The sequence below is a fragment of the Cyprinus carpio genome, chromosome A3 (genome assembly GCF_018340385.1).
Source record: "Cyprinus carpio isolate SPL01 chromosome A3, ASM1834038v1, whole genome shotgun sequence".
NCBI lineage: Eukaryota > Metazoa > Chordata > Actinopteri > Cypriniformes > Cyprinidae > Cyprinus > Cyprinus carpio.
Window position 1 is genome coordinate 17,864,855 of NC_056574.1, and position 21,434 is coordinate 17,886,288.

A 21,434-nucleotide genomic window follows, 5' to 3' on the forward strand; every position below is an offset into this window, starting at 1 on the left:
TATTTTCACAGAGGACAACATTCATTTTCCTCAATGTGGACATGTATTTGCAATTCAGCCAATTTGTAAGATGAATCCTTTTTACAACATTCCTGTGGTCACATGACCGAAATTTTAGTATGATGGTGGTCTGTGTTACACTACAAGTCTTATTGCTCGGCTCTCGCAGGCATCTTTAAAGATGCACTTATACAGCAAACGACGGCAGCTGTAAAAAGCTCATCAGGTTGTAATAACAGTTCTCCCAAAAGGTTTTGGATCCACTCATTTGTTCATCTACAACTTCAAATACAATGTGGATTGAGGCAATTCAGAGCCAGAGGGTTTTTACAAAGACAGTTATTGAAAAAAATACGGCACAAAAAATGAGACAAACACAATTGCATTCTATGACGTTTATTGATGAACTAGAAAATACTGAGATACTAAAAGAATTGAAAAACACTGATAATGCTGGCTGTCTTTAAAAAAAAAAAAAAAAAAAATCAAATTCCAATAGTTCACACGCACAAGTCAACAGCAATCTTTTATATCGGTTTTAATATTTAAAAAAATTTATTGTTTTTTTTACAAGATTAAATGTGTGTACAAAGTATATCCATAATCATCTCCCCCTCTCATAAAGGATCATTTACAAAACCTTGATGCTTTAAAATTTCAAATAATTTCAAAACTATAGCATTTTACATTATTATTATTTTTTTGAAACAGGACCATATCAATGCTGAAGGAACAGCAGATGAAGACCAGTGAAGGACCAGCCTCCAGTCCAAACTAACTTTCCCTCTCTCATCTCCCACATTCATGAACACGTTCCTTCCCTCACTAGCAGCTACCTCAGAGAATCCAAATTCAGCAGTATTGCACATTAAGCATGGAGGACGATTGTTCCGAGAGGGGGAGTGTCATAAAGAAAGAAAAAAAAAAGATCGAACAGAATCATGCAAACAGTGAACTCTATAACGCTTCTGCTTGGCTATACACTGTTTACTAATAAGCCAGTTAAACCTTATACATAAGATACGCTCAAACGGACCCTGGACGAGTAGCAGAGGACATCAGTGATTCATCCCATATGACTGCTACCAGCAGAGGCCACTGTCTCATTCAGTGACCCAAGTTAAAGGGATGAACTCTGACCTCCATTCAGTTACACTACATCACAATAAGCAAAATATACTTTAGTTGATTGCTCTAATATTATTCCTAGAAGCATATACATGATTTCTAAAACATGCAGACAAAAATACTCTTAAAAAGTGCTTTACAGCTTGTCTCAAGCTCGGAGTAAACGTTTGTTTTGAGGGGCACTTAAATTGTACAACTCGCTAAACAGGCAAAAACATTCAACACAGATCTGTATTTAAAAGATTGTGTCAAATCAAAAAGAGCTTGCTTAATGTTGCTTCAGATTCACTGTGCATTTGAAGATCATTTGGCATTTGAATCAGCTTTGGGTATGCGTAAAATCCTCAACCAAATTAGGTGGCTTAGAAAAAGAGTCCAAACCGGAATAGGCTGAATATCGTTTTAAGCCTCAAGACCACACATACAAATGATAAAACATGTTAAGAAATACAACCTATTGAATATCAACAAGATAATATCTCTTTAAGAGAGACTGGGCAATGTAATATGAAACGTACACGAAAAAATATACATTTCAGACTGTTCTTCTATACGTAATAGTGTCAACATTTCTATAATATAAAGAAATTTACGAAATACTGAGTAGGCCAAATATTTTCCAATCACAAAGACTGGAAGTCTCTAGTGTCCATACCCTTGATCTCTCTATTCTCCCACAAAAAACGAGGGAAAAAATAAAACAAAACAAAACAACAGAAAGAACCAATAAGTATCCAATGAACATCATTCACAGAGACATCAAGGTATTCATCATGGCGAAAGAATTAAAAACAGGCAATGGTTTAAAAGCCCACGTGCAGTGACATTTCTTTCACAAGTGTAAAAATACCACCAAGAGAAAATATTACAAAAACATGAAACGTTGAACCAAGGTGGGAGGTAGAAAGAATTACAGTTTAAAAAATTTGGCTGGGCAACTGCAGACAACAACCAAAAAAATTATCCTCTAACCTCATCTTTTCTATTTATCTTGGTAACCATAATTCTTTAAAAAAAGATCAGTACAGATCATCTAATTGTTTTTGTTTCATTATTTAAAAAAAAAAGATACATACATAGTGTCCAAACACGTGTCCAACCTTAAAAACAAAAAGACATTCATACCTCCTTTGAACCGTAAAAATGAGGCACAAATAAGAACCATAATTACAATTAAGCAAATAAGGTGTTTGCTAGTCTCTTCATCCATGCAAGGAAGCCATAAATCAAATACATTTGACTGGTCTTGATTAGAGAAGCAGTGAAGACATAGCCTGGTCCTAACTGCCTCTGATGATTGATGGCACTTTCTCTGAAGCACGATATCAATCAGAAGGACCTATTTTCAAAGACAACATTCAGACTTTGCTTTTAGAGACCAAGGTTAAGGCTATTAAGAACGAATCAGAAAACGGCTTGGAATAAAAGTCGAGATAGACGCGAGAAAGGCAAAAAACAACTCTGCGTTCAACTTTCAGAGCTAAAAGATAACGTCACCTGCGCTGCTGCAATTTGTTTATTTGAAGAAAGTGCTTTCATGCATGAGATGTAATTGCTTTCTGTGGGGGATAATTCTAGAAAAAAGAGAAAGCTGAGTAAAATAGACATGATAAGCAAGCGTAGCCTGATTATATGTTGCTTTTAAACTCTCATTCTCCGTCTCTCACTGACCCTGAGAAGCAATGAGAGACCTAAAATGGTTTTCCCGTCCACCTGAACAGGGGATTGTCAAGGGAAGTCTGTCCTGTGTAAGACCAAGGGCAGAATTTAAGTGCTTTCTGTTGCAAAACTGCATTATGGGACAACTGGCTTCGAACACTGTCAAATCCCACAAACCATTTGTCCTGTAATAGTAGTTTTGATATCAAGATTACATTACGTCGAAAATGTAGTGGGCATCTGAGATTCCAGTAACAACTTACAAGACCTGTACTCTAAAACTAGTTCCTGATATTTGTTAAAATTGAAACATTATTCACAGCTTATTAAAGCTTTTTTTTATCTTTTGCTGCTTTGAAAAAAATTACGGTCACATAAAACTATGGTGCACGAAAATAAAATATATTTGTTCATATCGTATATACCTTGTATGCATGTATTTACAAACAGGCGTCATCTACATCTGTTTCCGTCCTAGTAGAGCCCTTGACTCGTAAAAAGAAACCTTTCTGCCGCCGCGGCTGAGGGGCGAGGATCGTATATAAATATTCTGATAGATCTTCTGAGCCACTCGGTGGAAAAGTGACTCACACTTTCCTATTAATAAAGAGTCCTTGCAGGCTCGCAGACCACAGTTCTGTCCTTTCTTTTAAGTGCTTCTCACATGAGCCGCAGCTTTACGTCTGCTATCGTTTTACCCATCTGAGTTCATTAGCCAGCCCTTGAAGTTCTGCCAGGGATCTAGCAGCAGTAGCTGGACAGTGGAGCATGTGGTGGGGACGACTCTCTGGGCAGAAGTGTGACATGGCCTGTCAGCTTTAATTACTCTTTCCGTTGTTGGTCCCACGGCCAAGGAAGCTGGTTCCAAGCAGGCCTTCTCACCCGGAGAATGAGTCCTGCAGAAGTGGTGTCACCTCCATTCCAGCAGCACCGGGGATGGCTGAGGCAAACAGGGCTCAAGCAGTGCAGATGCAGCTGACCTTCAAGACATTTTTGACATGCTTTCACTTTCTTTGACACATTTTACTCTTCAACTGGAGATTCCTGAACATCATTTGTCCACCACAGGCATGAAGCAAAGTGCCCCATTAACAGACCAAACACTTGCGTTGAACTTCGAATCTAGCACAGTTTTACAATACCATCAACCATCGTGTTTGAAATGATGTGCACACATGATGACATCTGTTGAAGTAGTCTCTCAACGGATGCTTGTGTCTTTGTCAGGACGTTTTCTGAACTCGTCTGATTAGTCTGGCTTTGGGTGAAGCAAACACATCTGTCTAGCCCTTGTATCTCATTCATTTGGTTCCACACGCCTCATTTGTTGATCCTCAGCAGATTACAGGAACCCCATCCGTGTTGAATATCATTCCCGTGGTGGGTTCATAAGTGCCGGCCAGGTAGTAGAGGTCTTCGCTGTCTTGGTACTTCTTAGTTTTAATCATCTGCTCATATTGCTCAAGGTTGACCACCAGACATTTATGAGAAATGGTCTGGACGTCATTCTCATCAATGTGAGAGGACTGGTACAGGGCCCGCTAAAAAGAGAAAGCAGAGAGATCTATCAGTCTGCTTTCACCCAGACTAAGATGATCAAACCATTTACTGGATTGGTTTTCTTACCTCCATGAAGTCTTTTCTCTGACTGGAAGCCTGCAGAACAGCAGGAAGACTTTGGCCAGACATTTGATCCCAGTTCTGCCAAACAAAATTTGATTAGTTACAAACCCAGATAAAGGCAAGACTGGGACAGATCAAGTACCATTCCAGTACTAACGTCATGATGCAGTGCCCGCAAACCATTATTCTTGTTTAGCAAAGGGAGATGAAAGTAACCTTTTTGTCATGAAGTTTCTTTCCAGGGTTGGTTTCCTCAGGATGATAGAACCATTTGACACGGACCACCATGTTGTTTCCCCAGGACTCCCACATGCTCTGGATATGTCCAATGAAGGGGAGGTTGGGTCGTCCAGCAGACAGGAACACAGCACAGTCTCCAATACGGATCATTTCCTTCCCACGCATTATGGCTTTGTAGAAAAGCTTCTTTGCCTTCCCTTTCATTCCCCGCCTCTGTAAGAAGTTGAAGGAAAAGCAAAGGATGTTTCTTCGGGCACTTTTTATGTCCTAGGGGGTTGATTGTTATGAAAACTAACAGATTTGAACCTTTTCCTTTTTGTTATATGAAGGTCATATTAAAATAGTCTTAGAAACTTTTTACCAGGCCTTCATTTATATTTGCAACTTTTTTTTTTGAAATATTAGTCAATTACGTAGATTTAGTATACATAAAATGCTAGATTTGAAATTAGCCTTAGCAAGACAAAGGAGTCGGCCATTTTTTTCCAAAAATACTAAATGTAATTTTTATCATCATTTCAATTAAGCCCAAAGTATGCGTACACTGGAGTATGTGTTCAGTGCTCAGTGTAAATTTCATCAACATAATGCTAGCATACAATCAGCTTCTTGAATTACTTGCATTAATTAGTTTGTCCACAAGGTGGCAACACTGGTTCAGGCCGTTTTCACAGTTGAAAAAGAGAACATGGAGACAGAACTATTCCAACTAAAGACACCTACATCAATGAGTGCTTGTGTGAGGTTTAAAAGATACATGCAACTCTTTTTTAATCAGTCATAACTTCTGAAGATAAATAGCACAGACACTAGACACTTTGTAGTGCACGTGTCGAATGCCTGCGTTCATATCTGCTAACAAAATTAAGCACAGATTGAAAGGGTATACCTTCACGTTCACATTAAAACTGAAGTATACTTTGGACTTTACACAGTGCAATACATAATTTGAGATTAGAAATGGCATAGAAAGACGCAATCCTAAAATCCATGGGCTTACCTGAGTAGGCTTTCCAAACCACTTCCACAGCTGTCTGGCAGGAAGGAAAGCAGAGATCTTGGGCCTGTTCTCGACGGAGGGAAGCCTCTGTCTTTTTGCCAGCTCCTTAGTTGTTGGGAGGTGGACTCCCTCTCGTCTTTTGGGGCGACCGACACCCTGCTTCACCTTCTGCTGTCTCTGGGGCTTCTGCTGCTGTGTGTCAGATGCCTGTTTGGCACCAGGTCCCGTTTTTGACTTGGCCTTCTCGTCTTCGTCCTCTTGAGGTGGTACATGCTCTGCGGCTGGGGATGGATGAGAAACAGCAATCGGTTCTTCATCTGAGCTACAGGAGGATTCTTCATCGCTGGTGGTGGAGGATGATGAGGAGGAGGAAGAGTGAGAACCAGCTGAGGATGAGGAACTGCTTGTGGATGAGCTGGAAGAGGTGGGACTTGATGCCCGTGAGCTGCTGGAGCTGGTCGAGTCTTGTTTGGGCTTCTTTTCCTGGGAGGCCCTTTGCTCCTCTTCTCCGTCAGACTCCGAGCTGCTGCTGCTGCTACTGCAGTTGGGACACTCCAGTTCTTTCTTCACTTTCTCCCCAGAGTTGCTCACCTTCATCAGACCTTCGCTGCCACTGCCAAGCTTACGAACACTGTAGGTGGACACGCTCTCGTTAGTAGTAGGCGGGTCTGCCTCAACTGCCTTGTTTTTAGCTTTGAGTGTTTTGTCAGCAGTGGATATCGTAGTGTAGCTGACACCCATGACAGACTTATTCTCTCTTTTAGAGAGGTTTTGGCCCTCCATCATCATGAGGGCTTTGGTCTTCTTGGTTTTGGGTGACATGACTCCCTCATGGTCCAGTTTGATAAGGATCTCGGTCTGAGGTTGCTTGCGTTGCGTTTTCACACCAAACCCAGATGCCTCCTCCTCAGGCTTCCGCAAGCGTTTGACCGGCTTTCCTTTCCCCGCAGGACTCGCAGTCTCATTGCTGGAAATAAAGGAGGCCAGAGAAGTGGAGGGCTCATTATAGAGATCCACAGACAGAACTTTTCCATAGAGCGGCGGCGAGTAGACAGACTGGGGCTGGGAACGGACTTTGCCTGGGGGCTTGATTCCTGTGGTTTTCTTCTGGCTTTCATTAGATACAGGGATGGAGGGGCTGGCTTTGCAGACTTGCTTCATTTTTCTACCTGGTGGTGGGCCGCTTTTCTGGCCGGACAGGGGCCTCTCGAGGACCTGCGTTGGGGTTGGTGTGTCAGGCTTTTCATGCTCCTTTGGAGCGACTTCAGGCTCTGGAAAGCAGCACAGGAGGGAAGGTTTTAATATGCCAGACCAAAAACACACTTACCTCTATAAAAATGCTGGGAGGCTTAAAGCAGTTCCTGTTCTGACAGTAAGCTCTTTCCAAGCAAAAGAAAGTGATTTACTATCTATGAAACCACCAATCTAGTCCACTTTTTGTAAAATCACTGCATTTCTCATTTCAGTAACACCAGATTTGACTTCTTAATATTTAATTTGAACCAAAGCAATAACCATTAAAAAAAAAAAACACTTCTATACCAGCCAAAATGTCAATGAGGGCAAATGTTTGGTTCAAAGTAGTGGAAATTACCAGGCTTGGGTTTGGGTTTTCTTCCTCTGCCCCTGCTTTTCGGAGCAGACTCCTCTATGTTTTTGGGTGGTGTCTCTTTGCCATCAGGTACATTCTTACTGCACTTCCTTCCTCGCCTTTTGGTGCTGGCCACGAGGAGAGCAGGGGACGGTTCTGCACCTGTTCATATAAATTCAGTTTAGAAAATATTAATAGACGCAGTAAGGATATTTGTAATTGACAAAACTGACACATACAAAAATACTATTTCCATGTTCTTCTCTACTACTCACATATTTTGAAAATTGTTCATACACAAAATTTTCACAATCAAACACATAAACACACATTAATATTTACCCAGCGCTCTTAAATATTACACACAAGACTTCAAATCTCTCAGTCTCTTTCTCAATCATATGCAACCCTCTGGCAACTAGTGGAAAAACATCTTTTACTGAATCCATCATCAAGCTTCAAGAGCAAAACCAAACAAATCAGTGGGCGCATTGACTCCAAATCAAAAAGTGTACATATGAGCTGTTTACCTAACTTCAACATTCAGGTAATGTTTCATGCGCTCCTTCGTGCCTTGGCTTTTACTCCAAGCTTCGCTGAATACTCACACTGAATCTTGTAGTCCGCCGGCAGTAGCCTAATATGAGAGAGCGGGATTCGGCCAGTGTCTCCATCGTCAAACTCCACTGTAATCAAATCATCCACGTCTTCCATGTCTGAGCTCCCTGTGGACACATAACAGGGTTGACGACTGACGCAAAAGAACATGCATCACCTCAATTTACATTTCCACTGAGTGAAACAGCAAACACTGCCGCGTGAAAAGAGCGACCGCATATTTCTCAGTGGTGCAGCAGCGGCTGCAGGGATTCATACAGGGCCTTTTCATTCTCATTGGCTGATGCCGGCAGTAGCAGCGACCTCCCTTTAAGAGTTTCTTGACAAGTCTCCAGCTCCCTCCTTCCTCAGCAGGAGGGAAAATAAATAATAATAGAGCAGAGCTCTGCATGTAGCTAACCACACCATCCTTCATTCCCCAGCTCGGTTTATCTGGCAGCGCTTATGGGCTTGGCTAAAAGATTTAGATTAAAGGAAATGAAACAACTCTTAAAGGTTCTCTCACTATGCTTCTGTGCGAAGGACAGTGGACATTTGTGCAGATTTTTTTCTATTTAAGAAACGTAGACGCAGTAAAACGTGTTGGTTAATAGTCTGTAATAGCCAGTGAAAGGTGCTCAATTAAGCGGAACAGGAAAACTGTACCTCTGACGACCGTGCCAGGGTAGAGGCAACGGTACTGCTGGCTCCAGTAGGCTGCAATCCGGGTCCCCTGGGGAAGGTATCTAACGGAGGGGGGTTTCACATCAATAATCTGTAGGACAAAGGCAGTGTGGATCAGAGAGGATTATTAAATCAACACCTGTGTGCATTCAGACACTTTGCGGTCGTCTGTCTTCTTAGCCGAATAACTAATGAATCATTTTCTGGCGAAGAAATGTACATTTTGTGTATATAATCCATCTTAGAGAGGCGGTAATGGCTAAGGTTGCTCTTGGCAGTGGTCCGCTTCCAACGGTACATTAGGAAGGAAAGGCAGTAGTCGCTAAAGCGTGTGTGCCTAAACCAACAGAGGTACTGGAGCAAAACATGCCCTTAGCGTAATAGCAGGGGAAGGTGCTAAACAGCTTCTATATTACACCGTGCCCCGGGCCTGTTAGCAGAGAGAGGAAATGAGGAGTGTGCCTGGAGTTAAACACACAGGCCTGTTGTGGTGAGCCGTAACGTGTATGTGGGTCAACGAATGGTGTAGGGCAGTGTGGCGCACTGACCGCCTCCTGTAGCAGCTGCTCCAGGCAGTAGATATGTGGCCTGTTCCCCCTCTCGCCCTCCACCACCACACTGTATCTGTAAGACAGGACACAGTCATGAGCCCAAAACAAAAATCTGGGCAATGCACATCCTGTTTTCATGGAAATATTAACAGCGATATAAAATTTGCAACCCATTTTACTTCCATATTGTGACTCATTTCAAAACGCATCAGGATATTCAAACGTAACAAACCAAAATGTAGGCCAGGACTTTATTTTATCCATTAGGAATTTATTTGATGGTGAAAAGTAATTGTTCCACACAGCTGCTATCATTATTATATGAAATATTATCTGGCATGAAATTACTGCAAATTCAGGCAAATAGTGACAGATCTTTTCTTTTGTATTGTGACGTACATCAGAGTGCAATGAAATCATCAAAATGAATAATAAATAAAAAATAATGTAGGGTAGGCTATGCATTGTTTGTTGATTAGAAGGAGGCAGATCTGAATGTGAGCTTGCAGTAAATTTAAGAAAGGGGGCGGGTTTTAACAGACTAAATGTTAAAAAAGTCCTGCATACGTCAATGGAAAGAAGTATTTTATTCACAATCAATGGCATCTAATTATAGATCAATAACATGCATTTTAAAATAGATGTAGGTGATGGATGAAGTTTCAGTTAATGCATGCGTTAAATATGACGTTTGTAGGCTGCTGCTTTAAAGGCTGCTTTAACCACAACAATAGACAAAAACAATGGCTGTAGAGCTATACGGCTATTGTTTAACATGAACTAATAGCCTGCACATCCTAGCTGATGTCAGTAAGAAGTGAAAGTCGAGAAAGTTAATACAATGTGATGAAAGATTAAGACCACCCTTGTTTTTATTCTTTGGAATAATATGCACGCGTGTAGTAATAAAATGAATCACTTTTGTCATGTCGGGTAGGTGAGAACACACATGAAACTGTCGAAGGAAGCCGTCTGCACTCTGCACCCAGTGCATAATGGTTTTGTCTAAAAATATAATGTAGTAGGCTGTAGAGAGGAGATGCAGATGGCTTAACCTAAAGACTCAGCAGCCCAAGAGCTTGAAGACAGGGCTCTTTTCAGAAACACACTGAGCTTTGAACCGAACTTTATTCACAATACCCAAAGGAGCTTGGCTTTCTCTCCAACCACCCTCCCTTCCTTATTCAACTTTAGAGATACAATTTGGAGGGGCTTGCCCCCTTTTTTTTTTTGGAATTCCTTGCCCGATAAATTTGCAGCAGTTTTATTGTCTTTACTGTCAAGAAGTCAGAGCAGTGGGGATATGTAAAATAAGTCAGTGTCTTGACATCGCATGTGAGAGCCAAAATGGGCTCTGACGCAAATGGAAAAAAGGAATAAAAAGAGGCAGACCAGGCTAAGTTAGTGTGTAGGCGGCCCACAATCCAAACATAGTTTTGTCTCTCCAGATTTAGAATATTATTGGAATATTATTTCTGGAAGTTGGCAGTTTTCACCTTTGTAAAATCTGCAACAGCCACATCCAGCTAAATTAGTTTCTACTGCCAAAGTGAACCAACAAGCAAACACATCAATACTTTTAGATAAAAAGGAAGCTTTTGGACATTTATTGGTTGTCTGAGAAAGAGAGAAACAACAGTGACCGGTTCTTTAAAGTGCAGGTCACTCTCAATTATTGGATGCAAGCACATGGGCTTTATAAATCAGAATGGGCGCATACATGCAGCTGCACGGGTGATTTCCAAGATGGGGCTTCTGGTTAAAAAAAAAAAAAAAAAAAAAAAGGCAGTTGGATGTTTGGCCTTTTTTCATTTGGATTCATGAGGGTGCTTGCAGTTCAAGCATGGACCCAGAGCCAGGCTTCAGAGGTGTCCATCACCAAGTGGCAGCCTTATTACTGTGACATGGACCTGGGAGGTGATGTGGGACAGTGTCCTCCAGATCACTTCCTCCTGGATCTGGCCTGAGGGGGAGGACTCTGCTGGCCAAGCCTGATTGGTTCTGTCTGCAAACGTGCAAAGCCTGGGATAAATTCACACCAGCTGTGTCAGGGAGGGGAGAAAGATTGACCGGACAAGCAGGGTTAAATATCTGTCAAGTCTGTGGATGGCTAGCCTGATGTGGGCTTAGGACATAGGAATGGTCATTCTAAATTTGTTTTTGTTAAGTGGAAGGGATTCTTACGGCAATTACGGCATGCTGCTTTAAACCATTTTTGTGCAACTGCCACAAAAATGTATAATATTCCCAAGAAACTGATTTTCCTAAATAGCAAGTGTCTATTATCATTCCACAGTCTCTTTGTTCTCACATAATAAAAATAATTTTAACTCTGATCAAGTTTTTACATACATTGTTTTATTTATTTGGGAAGCAGCCTTATCCTGGTTTCTCCGTGTGGGTTTAAATTGGTGTTGAATATCTTGAAACTGTACTTGATGATTCACACACATATACTCACACATACTATATCAACACCACTTCATATAAATAAATACTTCAGCATTTCAGCAGAACAGCATAAAAAAGCAGACTATTTACATGTCAATGGAGAAAACCGCTCAAAAGAAAGTAGTTGTGTGTAGAAGCACAAAATGCAATTTGCCATATTATATTTCTATCTGAGATGACATTCAGAAATCTTTGATTATTGTCGGAACAGTAAAAGATGGGGAATTTTATCGGTGAAAAATCACATTTTTCTCTCTCTCTTTACATAGAACCACAACTCTAAAACTAAAGATACAACAGAGAAAAAAGGATGGAGTGAAAGCTTCAATTAGTTTGCCATTACACATAAATAATGGGCCTGTCCCATTAGCATGGTCTTCACGTCAGAATATGTGACAATGGCTTTTCCAAAGGACTTTTCTGAGTAGAACACAAAGGCTTTGTGAAAGCCAAGGCTCAGGCTGAGAACAGACACTTTTCCTTACCCTAGATTTCAGTTCCAATTCAACACCGACTGTGTGAGTTATTGACTACACAATTAACCAATCCGCTCTCATGTACTGCAAGTATGTTCATGCCTGCAGAAGCCCAGGCTCTCCGCAACAGGCTCTGTTAATGAAGACAGGCGAGGCATATAAACAGCATCAGCGGCGGCATATAAACATCTGAGTGCCCAAGCACGGATGTGTTGTGTAGTACAAGCCATCACAGAATTAAATTTCCAGAGGGCAGGGTGGACAACAAGCGATATGTTGCAGTCAAGTTCTCCGCACTAGCGCCTGTTCTCATCATATTAAATTCTCTCGCAAGCAGTTCTCACCGTCACACCGAACTACCTGCTTTGAAGAGCCATGGTAACACAGTCCTGCACAAAGGCACCTTCCCTTTCCTTGGCTGGAACTGCTATTTTTAGTACAAGAGACACATGCATAGTGAGCGATAAAGGGAGAGATACTTCACTGCTAAAATATGATAAAACATATCTCATTATGCCACGCAACAGATAAACCACCACCTATCTCCTCCCTTAATTTAGGAATACACGTTTATGAACTAACATCCAGAATTTCAGCACGTTGATTGACCTCTTGCTCGCAGACCGCTGGAATTTGGGAGAAGGATTGTGATGGGCGTCTGAATGATGGCGGCTCCTCACTTTCGGACTGATAAGAGGAAGATGCATTTCTGTGCTGCATGTTAAACACCGTTATTGAGCAACTGTGGGCTGTTGCTCTAATGAAACTAAACTGGAGGAAAACACATTTCACAGAGGGCAGAAACGCAACAGAGCCCCTCTCATTAAAGATCCCCCGACCAGATGCTGCACCAGTTTGACATTTCTCACCAAATGAGATTATCCTTTATAGGGTTGACTTTGAGACAAGCTCTCTCACCCCTCAATAGACTAAAACTTGTTTATCCAAGTGGATAATAGGCCATGGGAGACTACAGAAAGCATACAAAGTGCAAACAAAACAAAACTGCCCATTTCTGTCATTGCCTCCCTCAAGACACTTCACAGCCCTTCTGTTTCCTGACCAAACAAAACATTGCACTTCCAAATTTTTCCATGGAGAACTCTGAACTGGACCTTACAATAGGAAAGACTTGGCAATATTTCACTCCCTGTAACACTAAGTGGCTCAAGTAAGCGGTTTTTAAAATAGGGCACAGGAATGAACGGCAACTTTTTTAGCGGCCTTGGTTCTAAGCCTTGAACCAAACCAACCGGCTCTGAGGTTAATCAAAACATTACAACACTTCATCCAGAGGACAACTAGACTAAACTTTCTCCTCACATGAAGTACTGAGAATTATGCAATCAAATGAATGAATTTTGTATAACTGTAATATATATTTCTTACAATAAAACACCTTCTTTTGAATTGTAAAAGCATCAAACACCACAAAAAGGTAGATTTAAATAGCCATCGTCACTGTGAGTTCTGTTCTCATGGTTACAACGACTTCTCCAATCAGTGGATCTCACTAAAGGATTGACAATAATGTTGAATTTGTCAATTAAACATGATTTTAAAAAATAATAAACATACTAACTTATTGGCTTAATGTACCTTTGCCAAAGACTGTTTATATACCAAGATAGTTCACTCACATTCCTATGAATGTAAGAAACCGCAACACGCAATATGATACAGTGCAACAAATCTCACCTTCTAATAAAAACAGCTAATTGCTAATTGGTGATGTCATCGTGTCACTGCAACTTCTGTTGAAAGTGCAGGTTCCCATAGAAACAATCAATGTCCTGAGACACATGCTTGGGAATGCATGTGAATTGGCTGGACCAACGTAAATGTATGCTGTTTGACCATTCAATGGACAGTTTGTGTAGGATTTTTGTTGCAGATTTGAAATGTAATTTTAGTATTTTCCAATTTAGACAGATAGGAGTTTTCCATAAATCCAGCTATTGCAGCCTGTAAGAAACTCTTAGGAAAGACACAGCAGAGGGTATAAAGAGAATGGAAACAGCTCGGGTGGGGGGTCTCTTACATGTCAGGAGAGTGAACCGTGTTGACGTGGCCGGCATACAGGAGTTTGTCATCCATAGGGATGAGGACCCGTAACCCATCCTGCAGTTCATCTTTGTTAATGACACAGTTCCGAGGGGCTGGGGAAAAAACAGAACAGAGGGAGATGAGAAGAGAGACATGCCGAAACTTGTGCTACTAAATAAAACCTGAGACATCTCATCACCACCTTAAAACTGCAAATGATAGAGAAAATAACTATCTTCCAAAACTCACAGAGCTGCCTACGGATGCAACATTTTAATGTGAAAACTGTTGCCAAAGGTAATTTAAGTATCTAATTTTAGCCAAATTCTAAGACAGCGTCACATGTATTCCTCGCACAGAAGTTAGTCCCAGAATGCATTGTGACAAGGTAAAAAAAAAATATAAAAAATTAATTGAATTAAAATGAAATTATGAATTGTGCCTCTCTCTCATGGGAAGGGCTATCTGTGTCACACACAGTGTTGCTGTCAATGCAGAATGTTCCAAATCAGTCACTTGTAAGTTTTCATGACGATTATGATAGCGTCATTGTAGGTAGCAAGCCGCTCACAAGGTTTTCAAATGAAGTTAATGCATGCATTAACTCTCAGCTCGTCCCATTAACGTATGAATGCAATCAGGCCGAATCAATTTTCAGATTTTTCATGCTGTATTAAGATAAAATAGGCTGTGAAATTATCTCTCTTTAACGTCATTCTAAAGACATTCACTTTTAATTGCATGCATGGACAAGAAAATGAAGTCTGATTTAGTCATAAAACAGCAATTAAAAACGGGGGAGCAATGAAGGGAACCTTGCTGACAAGAGGGAATGTGAAAGCGTCTCACCGGGGGTGCAGGGTCTTTCAGGCTGAGCGCTCACAGGGGGATTCTCATCCTCGGAGAAGCTGCTGTCCTGGTTGGGCTCAAAGTCCTCATCAGCAGCCATACTTTCCATCAGTTTACTGACAGCACCGCCCTTCCCTCGAGCCTGCTGGGGGAATTCAAGCACATTTTGCCCCAATTCCTGTGACAATGAAATATTGAACACTGAGCCATTGTTGGTTCAGTTCGAAAGATGAGACCCATGTGCTTACTAGAGGAGAATTGATTCAGTAAAACCCATTTAGATGAGTGACACGCTCGGCTCGCGAGATGTAGGATTTCTTGATTTCGAACGTGGCAAATACCCAGAGGAGTTCCCGAGCTTGTGCACTGTGCATTAAAACACGTGATTTATACATAAGATGAAGAATAGCAGCGGCGGAGATTTTTAAAATGCAGTGGAGATTTATCTTGAGAAGAAAAAAATAAATTGTGCAGAAGGGGTGGAGAAATGGATGGAGCGAGATGTCGTTTAGTTAATTTCACTGCTTTCCCACTGAGTGTGCAGTCTAATTAGACTTGCTGCTCTACTGCACTCACCCCTTTTCTCTCTCTTTCTCCTTCCCCATCTCACCTCCCTCCCTTTGGTCACGGTGGGTACTGAGAGCAGGCCCATACAGACTAGGACAGGGGAGCAGGAAGGGGCGGCTCATTTAAATGCAAGGCATTTCCCAATAGGCCTAGAGTCTGCCAGGTAAAATTATTCGGATCCCTTTCAGTGTTTCTCCTTGGCGTCACAGTGTAGCATAAGAAGGCTGCTCAACACCAAGTCCGTTTTAAATATTTATTTGTGTCATGTCAAAAATGTGGCTTAATACACAGTGCATCATGTTTTTTGATGAGTGAAGAGTGTTAAGGCAGGCCAAACAAATGCAAAAGGAGGATGTTTTTGTCATCGACCATAAAAGTGGTAGCTATAATATAATAAAAAAAATTGAGCTTGGTATAATTGTTTTGGGAAAAAAGTCTCCAACGCTCACCAAGACAGCATGAGAAATATTATTACAATTTAAAATAACTTCTCTATTTGAATATATTTTTAAAATGTAATTTTTTCCTTTGATGCAAAGCTGAATTTTCAGCATTATTACTCCAGTCTTCAGTGTCACATGATAATTCAGAAATCATTCTAATATGCTGATTTGCTGCTCAAGAAACATTTCTTCTTATTATTAATGTTGGAAACGGAAACCATGATACATTTTTTTTTTCAGGATTATATGATGAATAGAAAGTTCAAAATAACAACATTTGTTTGAAATATTTTGTAACAATATAAGGGTCTTTACTCTCATTTTAGATTATTTAATGCCTTGTTGAATAAAACTATTATAAAACTATATATAATAAAAATATATATATTTTTTTAAATAATTAAAAATCTTACTGACCACAAATTTTGAATAGAAATATAAATGAGCTTAAATAAAAATGAACAGAACTTATTAACCCAGTTGAAGAGACTGTAAAATATTGTTCAATTTATGACTTATTAGCATTGCAATGTTAGCCGAGTTACCTCTCTAGCTTTGGGCTTCAGCTTGCTCTTGCGACCTGGACTGACAGGGAGAGCTCCGGTGCTGTCCGAGGGTGTACTGGAGAGCTGGGGTGGGGGCAGACACAGGGGGGTCTCCTTAATCCTCTTTTCTGGAACATTCACACCAGATACAAAGCCAAACTATCAGCATGGACTAGAGTGAAAAGCCTCATACAAATGCATGACACAATTGGGCTCAGTTCTCCCAGACATTACAGCCATTCAACAACACTGGATAGAGAAGTAAACATTAATAGGCAGTCATGCACTGAGCACTATAAAAAAAAGGGGGGGGGGATGCAGAGGGTGGAACGGTGATGGCTGGTAATTGTAGCCTGGCAAGCAGCAGTCATCCTTTTGTGTCCAACAACATGACACTCACAGCGGGAGGCTTTCTTGTCCGACAAATGCATTAGGACACCTGCTGGTATCAAGCGCCCTCACTGTTTCCTTGGGTCTGGCACATAGGATTTGATCTACATCAATAAAACAAGGGCTTACCTTGTTGGGGTCTTTCACTTCCTTGCCTTTGGCCAGCTCCTTAGGGCTCTGCAGGGATGCTTTGGGGCCACGAGCAGGTTTGGAAGTAAGCAGAAGAGGAGTTTTGCCGGACGGGGAGATGAGGTTGGCTTGGGCAGCATCGTGAAGGAAGATGCGTTCGCTCCTCCGCCGTGTCCATTGTTCGTCTTCGCTGCCGTCAGCAGTAAGGTCGAAACTGAACTCCCGCAGAGACTTGAGTTTCTTGGGTTTGCGTCCACGCTTGCTGGGGCTGGAGTCGACACGCATGATGCTCGCGGGCGGCAAGAGCGGGAGCTCAGGAGCAGACCGCTTGCCATGCAAAAGCGACGGAAACTTCTTTCTCATCTTAACATCGCACTCAGAATCTGTAAACTCGAACTCTGTACCTACAATCCAGAAGACATAACTTTTATTACTAAAGCATGCAAACTAAATGCATTCGCACATAAACGCAAAGTGCCTTTTATGAAAAACATACCAGTAATGTAAATACTAGGCCATCTGCTATAATTTAAGCCATCTACATGTGGTCAACTCATTTGCAAACGAAGAACGACAATATAATTTTCACATGTGAGAAATAAACAGGGCCAGATGTGGGAGCAGAATTAAAGCCAAATGTTGTTGAAGGGTCTTGGAATAGTTAATGAAGGGGGCTGCTGGTCTCCGCTGGCAGGCCTGTCGCACGCACTGCTGGGGACCCGCTCCGGATCACAGCCCAACCTCAAAGCAAGGCCTGTCAGCATCACATTCTCAGCGAGTGCAAGCGGTGCAGCAAACACACACACAAATGCATCGAGGGGATAATGACACTACATTCTCAAGGTGGGGCACAACTGATGGGTGTGTATATTTCTGAGTGACTGCTCCAAGCACCTTTCAACTCGCCGGCACACATGCACGACACAGCACAACAAAAGACAACCAATAACAATGCATCACCTTGTCACCTGGGAATTCAAGTCCCAAGGGCTTAGAAAAGCAGCTGATGTCCCATTTGAGAGATTACAGATGAACCTAAGAGTGTAGGAAAAGATCCAATCCATTCAGAAAGAGCACTTCCTTACCCAGAAGGCTCTGCCGTTCCTCTTTCTTCTTGGCTTTCTGTTTAACCTCAAGCTGGACAACGGAGAGCGGATTGGTGACAACGGGGCTCGGGATAGCGCTGGCGGCGAAACGGGCCAGAAGACCCAGCCCGCTCTCTTCTATGGAAGATGAACACAGGCCGTCGCTTTCATCAAGCTCGTAATCATACCCATCTTCATCCTCATCGTCATCATCATAATCATCCCGCTCGGTAAAATACTCTGTTAACAATGGAAAGAAAATCATTTAGGATTTTTGACTTGTGACATTTCATCATATAAAGCAGGGCTCTTAAACTCTAGTCCTGGAGGACCAGTGTCCTGCTGAGTTTAGCTCTAACCCCAACTAAACAAGCTAATAAATGTGCTCTTAAAAACAATGGTTGCATAAGTTTTATTATATATATATATATATATATATATATTGTGTGTGTTTGTGTGTGTGTGTGTGTGTGTGTATGTATGTATGTATGTATGTATGTATGTATATATATGTATACATGGAATCTATATGGAATCTTTGGTGCCAATAAAGAAGTTTTATTTTTAAGTGCAGACAAGTGGGTTAAATCTAGATTGTTTTTAAAGTCTGCAGGATACTGGCCCTCCAGGACTGGAGTTGAAGTGCCCAGGTTTAAAATGATAGTTCACCCAAATATGAAAATTCTGTCATTATTTGCTCACCCTCATTCCAAACCTGTAAGAGTTTCTTTCTTCTACTGAACAAAAAAGATAATTTGAAGAATGTTTTTTTTTGTCCATACAAATGGAAGTCAACTGGGTCCAATCAATGTCGTTTATGACCCTACTGACTTTCACTGCATGGATAAAATCATTCTTCAAAATATCATCTTTTCTGTTCAGCAGAAGAAGAGTCACTGGTTTGGAATGGCATGAGAGGAAATAAATGGCAACATTTTCATTTTTGTGCGAACTATCCATTTCAATCATCATCCATTAAATCAAAACTTCAATACCATGCAATTTAAATAAAAAATATCCAACATATAAAGACTATTTTTGTAGAACAATAAAACCATCAAATTTCTAGCACTAATGCATCATTCTGCCAGCTGTAGTGCTCTTCTCACTTTCACGTATCCATTGTAATCTAGCATCACAGAAGCCGACTTTCTTTAGATTAATGTGTTCTTGCTCAAATACTGCAGCCCACCCACCACTACAGAAGATTACTGGTGGGAGACAAAGCCTGGTTTCGTGCAGGCAGCATATACTAAGATGGGCAGGCAGGATCTAGCAAGTGCAGCTTTCAAACCTTCAGAGCTTTAGGGCAGGATTTAAAATCAGCATGGCTGCTGGCTCTTTCCAAATCGAGAGGGGCCTGGAATGCAAAAGCCCAAACCAAATAAGAGCAGCCAGTAAAGTGGCCTTGCCCAATGTGCTGAATGAGCTGAATCACTGAGGGAAAAATGGGAATAGAAATAAGCCACAAGCACTGCAGAAAGCTTAGGTTGCTGGCAGAATCCCTGACTAAGAAAGTCATCAATTATTAACAGTCTCTTCAGCTCAGAGCTTGTCTAAACTGACAAAAAATAAAAAAAAACACTCAAGGACTAACTGTAAGACAGTAGGTACCCACTTTAAGCAACACTCCCTTTTCTCTCATTCTCTTGAGGGTGAGGAACACGTTTGGTGAGGGAAACACACACAGGATTTTTCAGCGTGGTTGTGAGTAGCTGAAGCCAGAGGTGAGTTTGTTAAAGACAGACTTTGTAGCAGACAAGGACTTTGATTGGTTATGTTGTGAACATTATTTTATAGATGTCACAGCATTAAAACCTGAAACATGTATTACAAGAACTGACAGCAAGCAGAGGATGTGCACAGGAAGAAGAAAGCTGATGAACACAAAGCAGGCTCTGTGAGGACAGTCCTCCATGGCTCCTGAGACTCAACTCAGACCATTCACCACTGCAGCCATGGTTATGTTCTTTTTCAATTCAAACCTCTTACTTCCTTGGTGGTAAATGTTGAAAAAAAAAATAATAAAATCAGCCATAATCTATCGTCACTGTGGGAAAATAATAAATTTTCAATCAAAATAATAATTAAATCATATACATTATCTTAACACAATCTTAATTATACATTTAATTCAATTCAACATCCAGGAGAAACATTTGGTTATATACTATGTAAAAATGGCAAACAAATAAACGAAATAAAATTGGTGAAGTAAAGCTGAAGAAGAAGGAAAAGGAGGACAAGAGAATGATGATGGAGAAGGAGGAGAAGGATGAGATTTCCTAAACTTCATATAAAAAAAATAAATAAAAAACTTTTTCCACCAAATACAAATATAGAGTGGGGAAAACATTTATTTGATCCTCTGCTGATTTTGAAAGTTTGCCCACTTGCAAAGAAATGAAGAGTCTGTCATTTTTATGGTATGTTTATTTTAACGTATAGTGACAAAATACCAAAAAGAAAATCCAGAAAAAACACATTATATAAAGGTTAGAAATTGATTTGCATTTCAGTGAGTGAAAGAAGTATTTGATCCCCGAACAAAACATGATTTAGTTCTTGGTGCAGAAACCCTTGTTGGCAAGCACACGTAAGTTGGTCACCAGGTTTGCACACATCTCAGGAGGGATTTTGATCCACTCCTCTTTACAGATCCTCTCTAAATCCTTAAAGTTTCCACTCCTTCCACAGATTTTCTTTAGGATTGAGGTCTGGAGACTGGCTAGGCCACTCCATAACCCTAATGTTCTTTTTCTTGAGCCACTCCTTTGTTGCCTTGGCAGTAAGTTTCAGGTCATTGTCATGCTGGAAGACCCATCTTCAGTGTTCTGGCTGAGGGAAGAAAAATTTTTTTACAGTACATGGCTCCATCCATTTGCCCCTCAATGCAGTGAAGTAGTCCTGTACTCTTAGCAGAAAAACAGCCCCAAAACATAATGTTTCCACCTCCGTGCTTGACCGTAGGTGTCTTATAAACCTAACGAGCTGACATTAGGAGTAACTTATTAAAGTGACCGGACTAATCGGTGTTCCACTTGGGCACACAACCAATCTGTAGGAGCCAGAATTCTTGCTGGTTGGTAGGGGATCAAATAACTCTTTCACTCACTGAAATGCAAATCAAGTTCTAACCTTTATATAATGTGTTTTTCTGGATTTTGTGGTTGATATTCTCTCTCTATCCATTAAAATAAACCTACCATAAAAATTACAGACCCTTCATTTCTTTGTAAGTGGACAAACTTCAAAATCAGCAGGGGATCAAATAAATATTTTCCCCAGCGTAACCATGGCTTGAGGGCATGTAACAGGAGGTGAGTATGTTACAAATATATTTTCAACACCTCGTCTGTTATCCAGTCTTTTTTGTATGT

General features: G+C 41.0%; 1 protein-coding gene across 4 annotated transcripts in view; it reads right to left on the reverse strand.

The window, feature by feature from the left end:
• Positions 1-380: 380 nt before the first annotated feature.
• The window catches only part of LOC109113387 (trinucleotide repeat-containing gene 18 protein), a 62,492-nt gene continuing 41,438 nt past the window's right edge, over positions 381-21,434 (reverse strand). For 2 of the 4 annotated variants that reach the window (XM_042721331.1, XM_042721322.1), the window contains exons 18-30: positions 18,055-18,294; positions 16,970-17,373; positions 16,451-16,576; positions 14,896-15,073; positions 14,042-14,159; positions 9,071-9,146; positions 8,505-8,613; positions 7,850-7,966; positions 7,245-7,403; positions 5,651-6,921; positions 4,627-4,863; positions 4,414-4,488; positions 381-4,328 (exon numbers count right to left, since the gene is read on the reverse strand). In XM_042721331.1, coding sequence (XP_042577265.1) covers positions 4,122-4,328; positions 4,414-4,488; positions 4,627-4,863; positions 5,651-6,921; positions 7,245-7,403; positions 7,850-7,966; positions 8,505-8,613; positions 9,071-9,146; positions 14,042-14,159; positions 14,896-15,073; positions 16,451-16,576; positions 16,970-17,373; positions 18,055-18,294 — 3,317 coding nt within the window. In that variant the 3' untranslated portion in view covers positions 381-4,121. The remainder of the gene's footprint in view (positions 4,329-4,413; positions 4,489-4,626; positions 4,864-5,650; positions 6,922-7,244; positions 7,404-7,849; positions 7,967-8,504; positions 8,614-9,070; positions 9,147-14,041; positions 14,160-14,895; positions 15,074-16,450; positions 16,577-16,969; positions 17,374-18,054; positions 18,295-21,434) is intronic. The other 2 variants (XM_042721346.1, XM_042721340.1) reach the window with 2 other exon arrangements.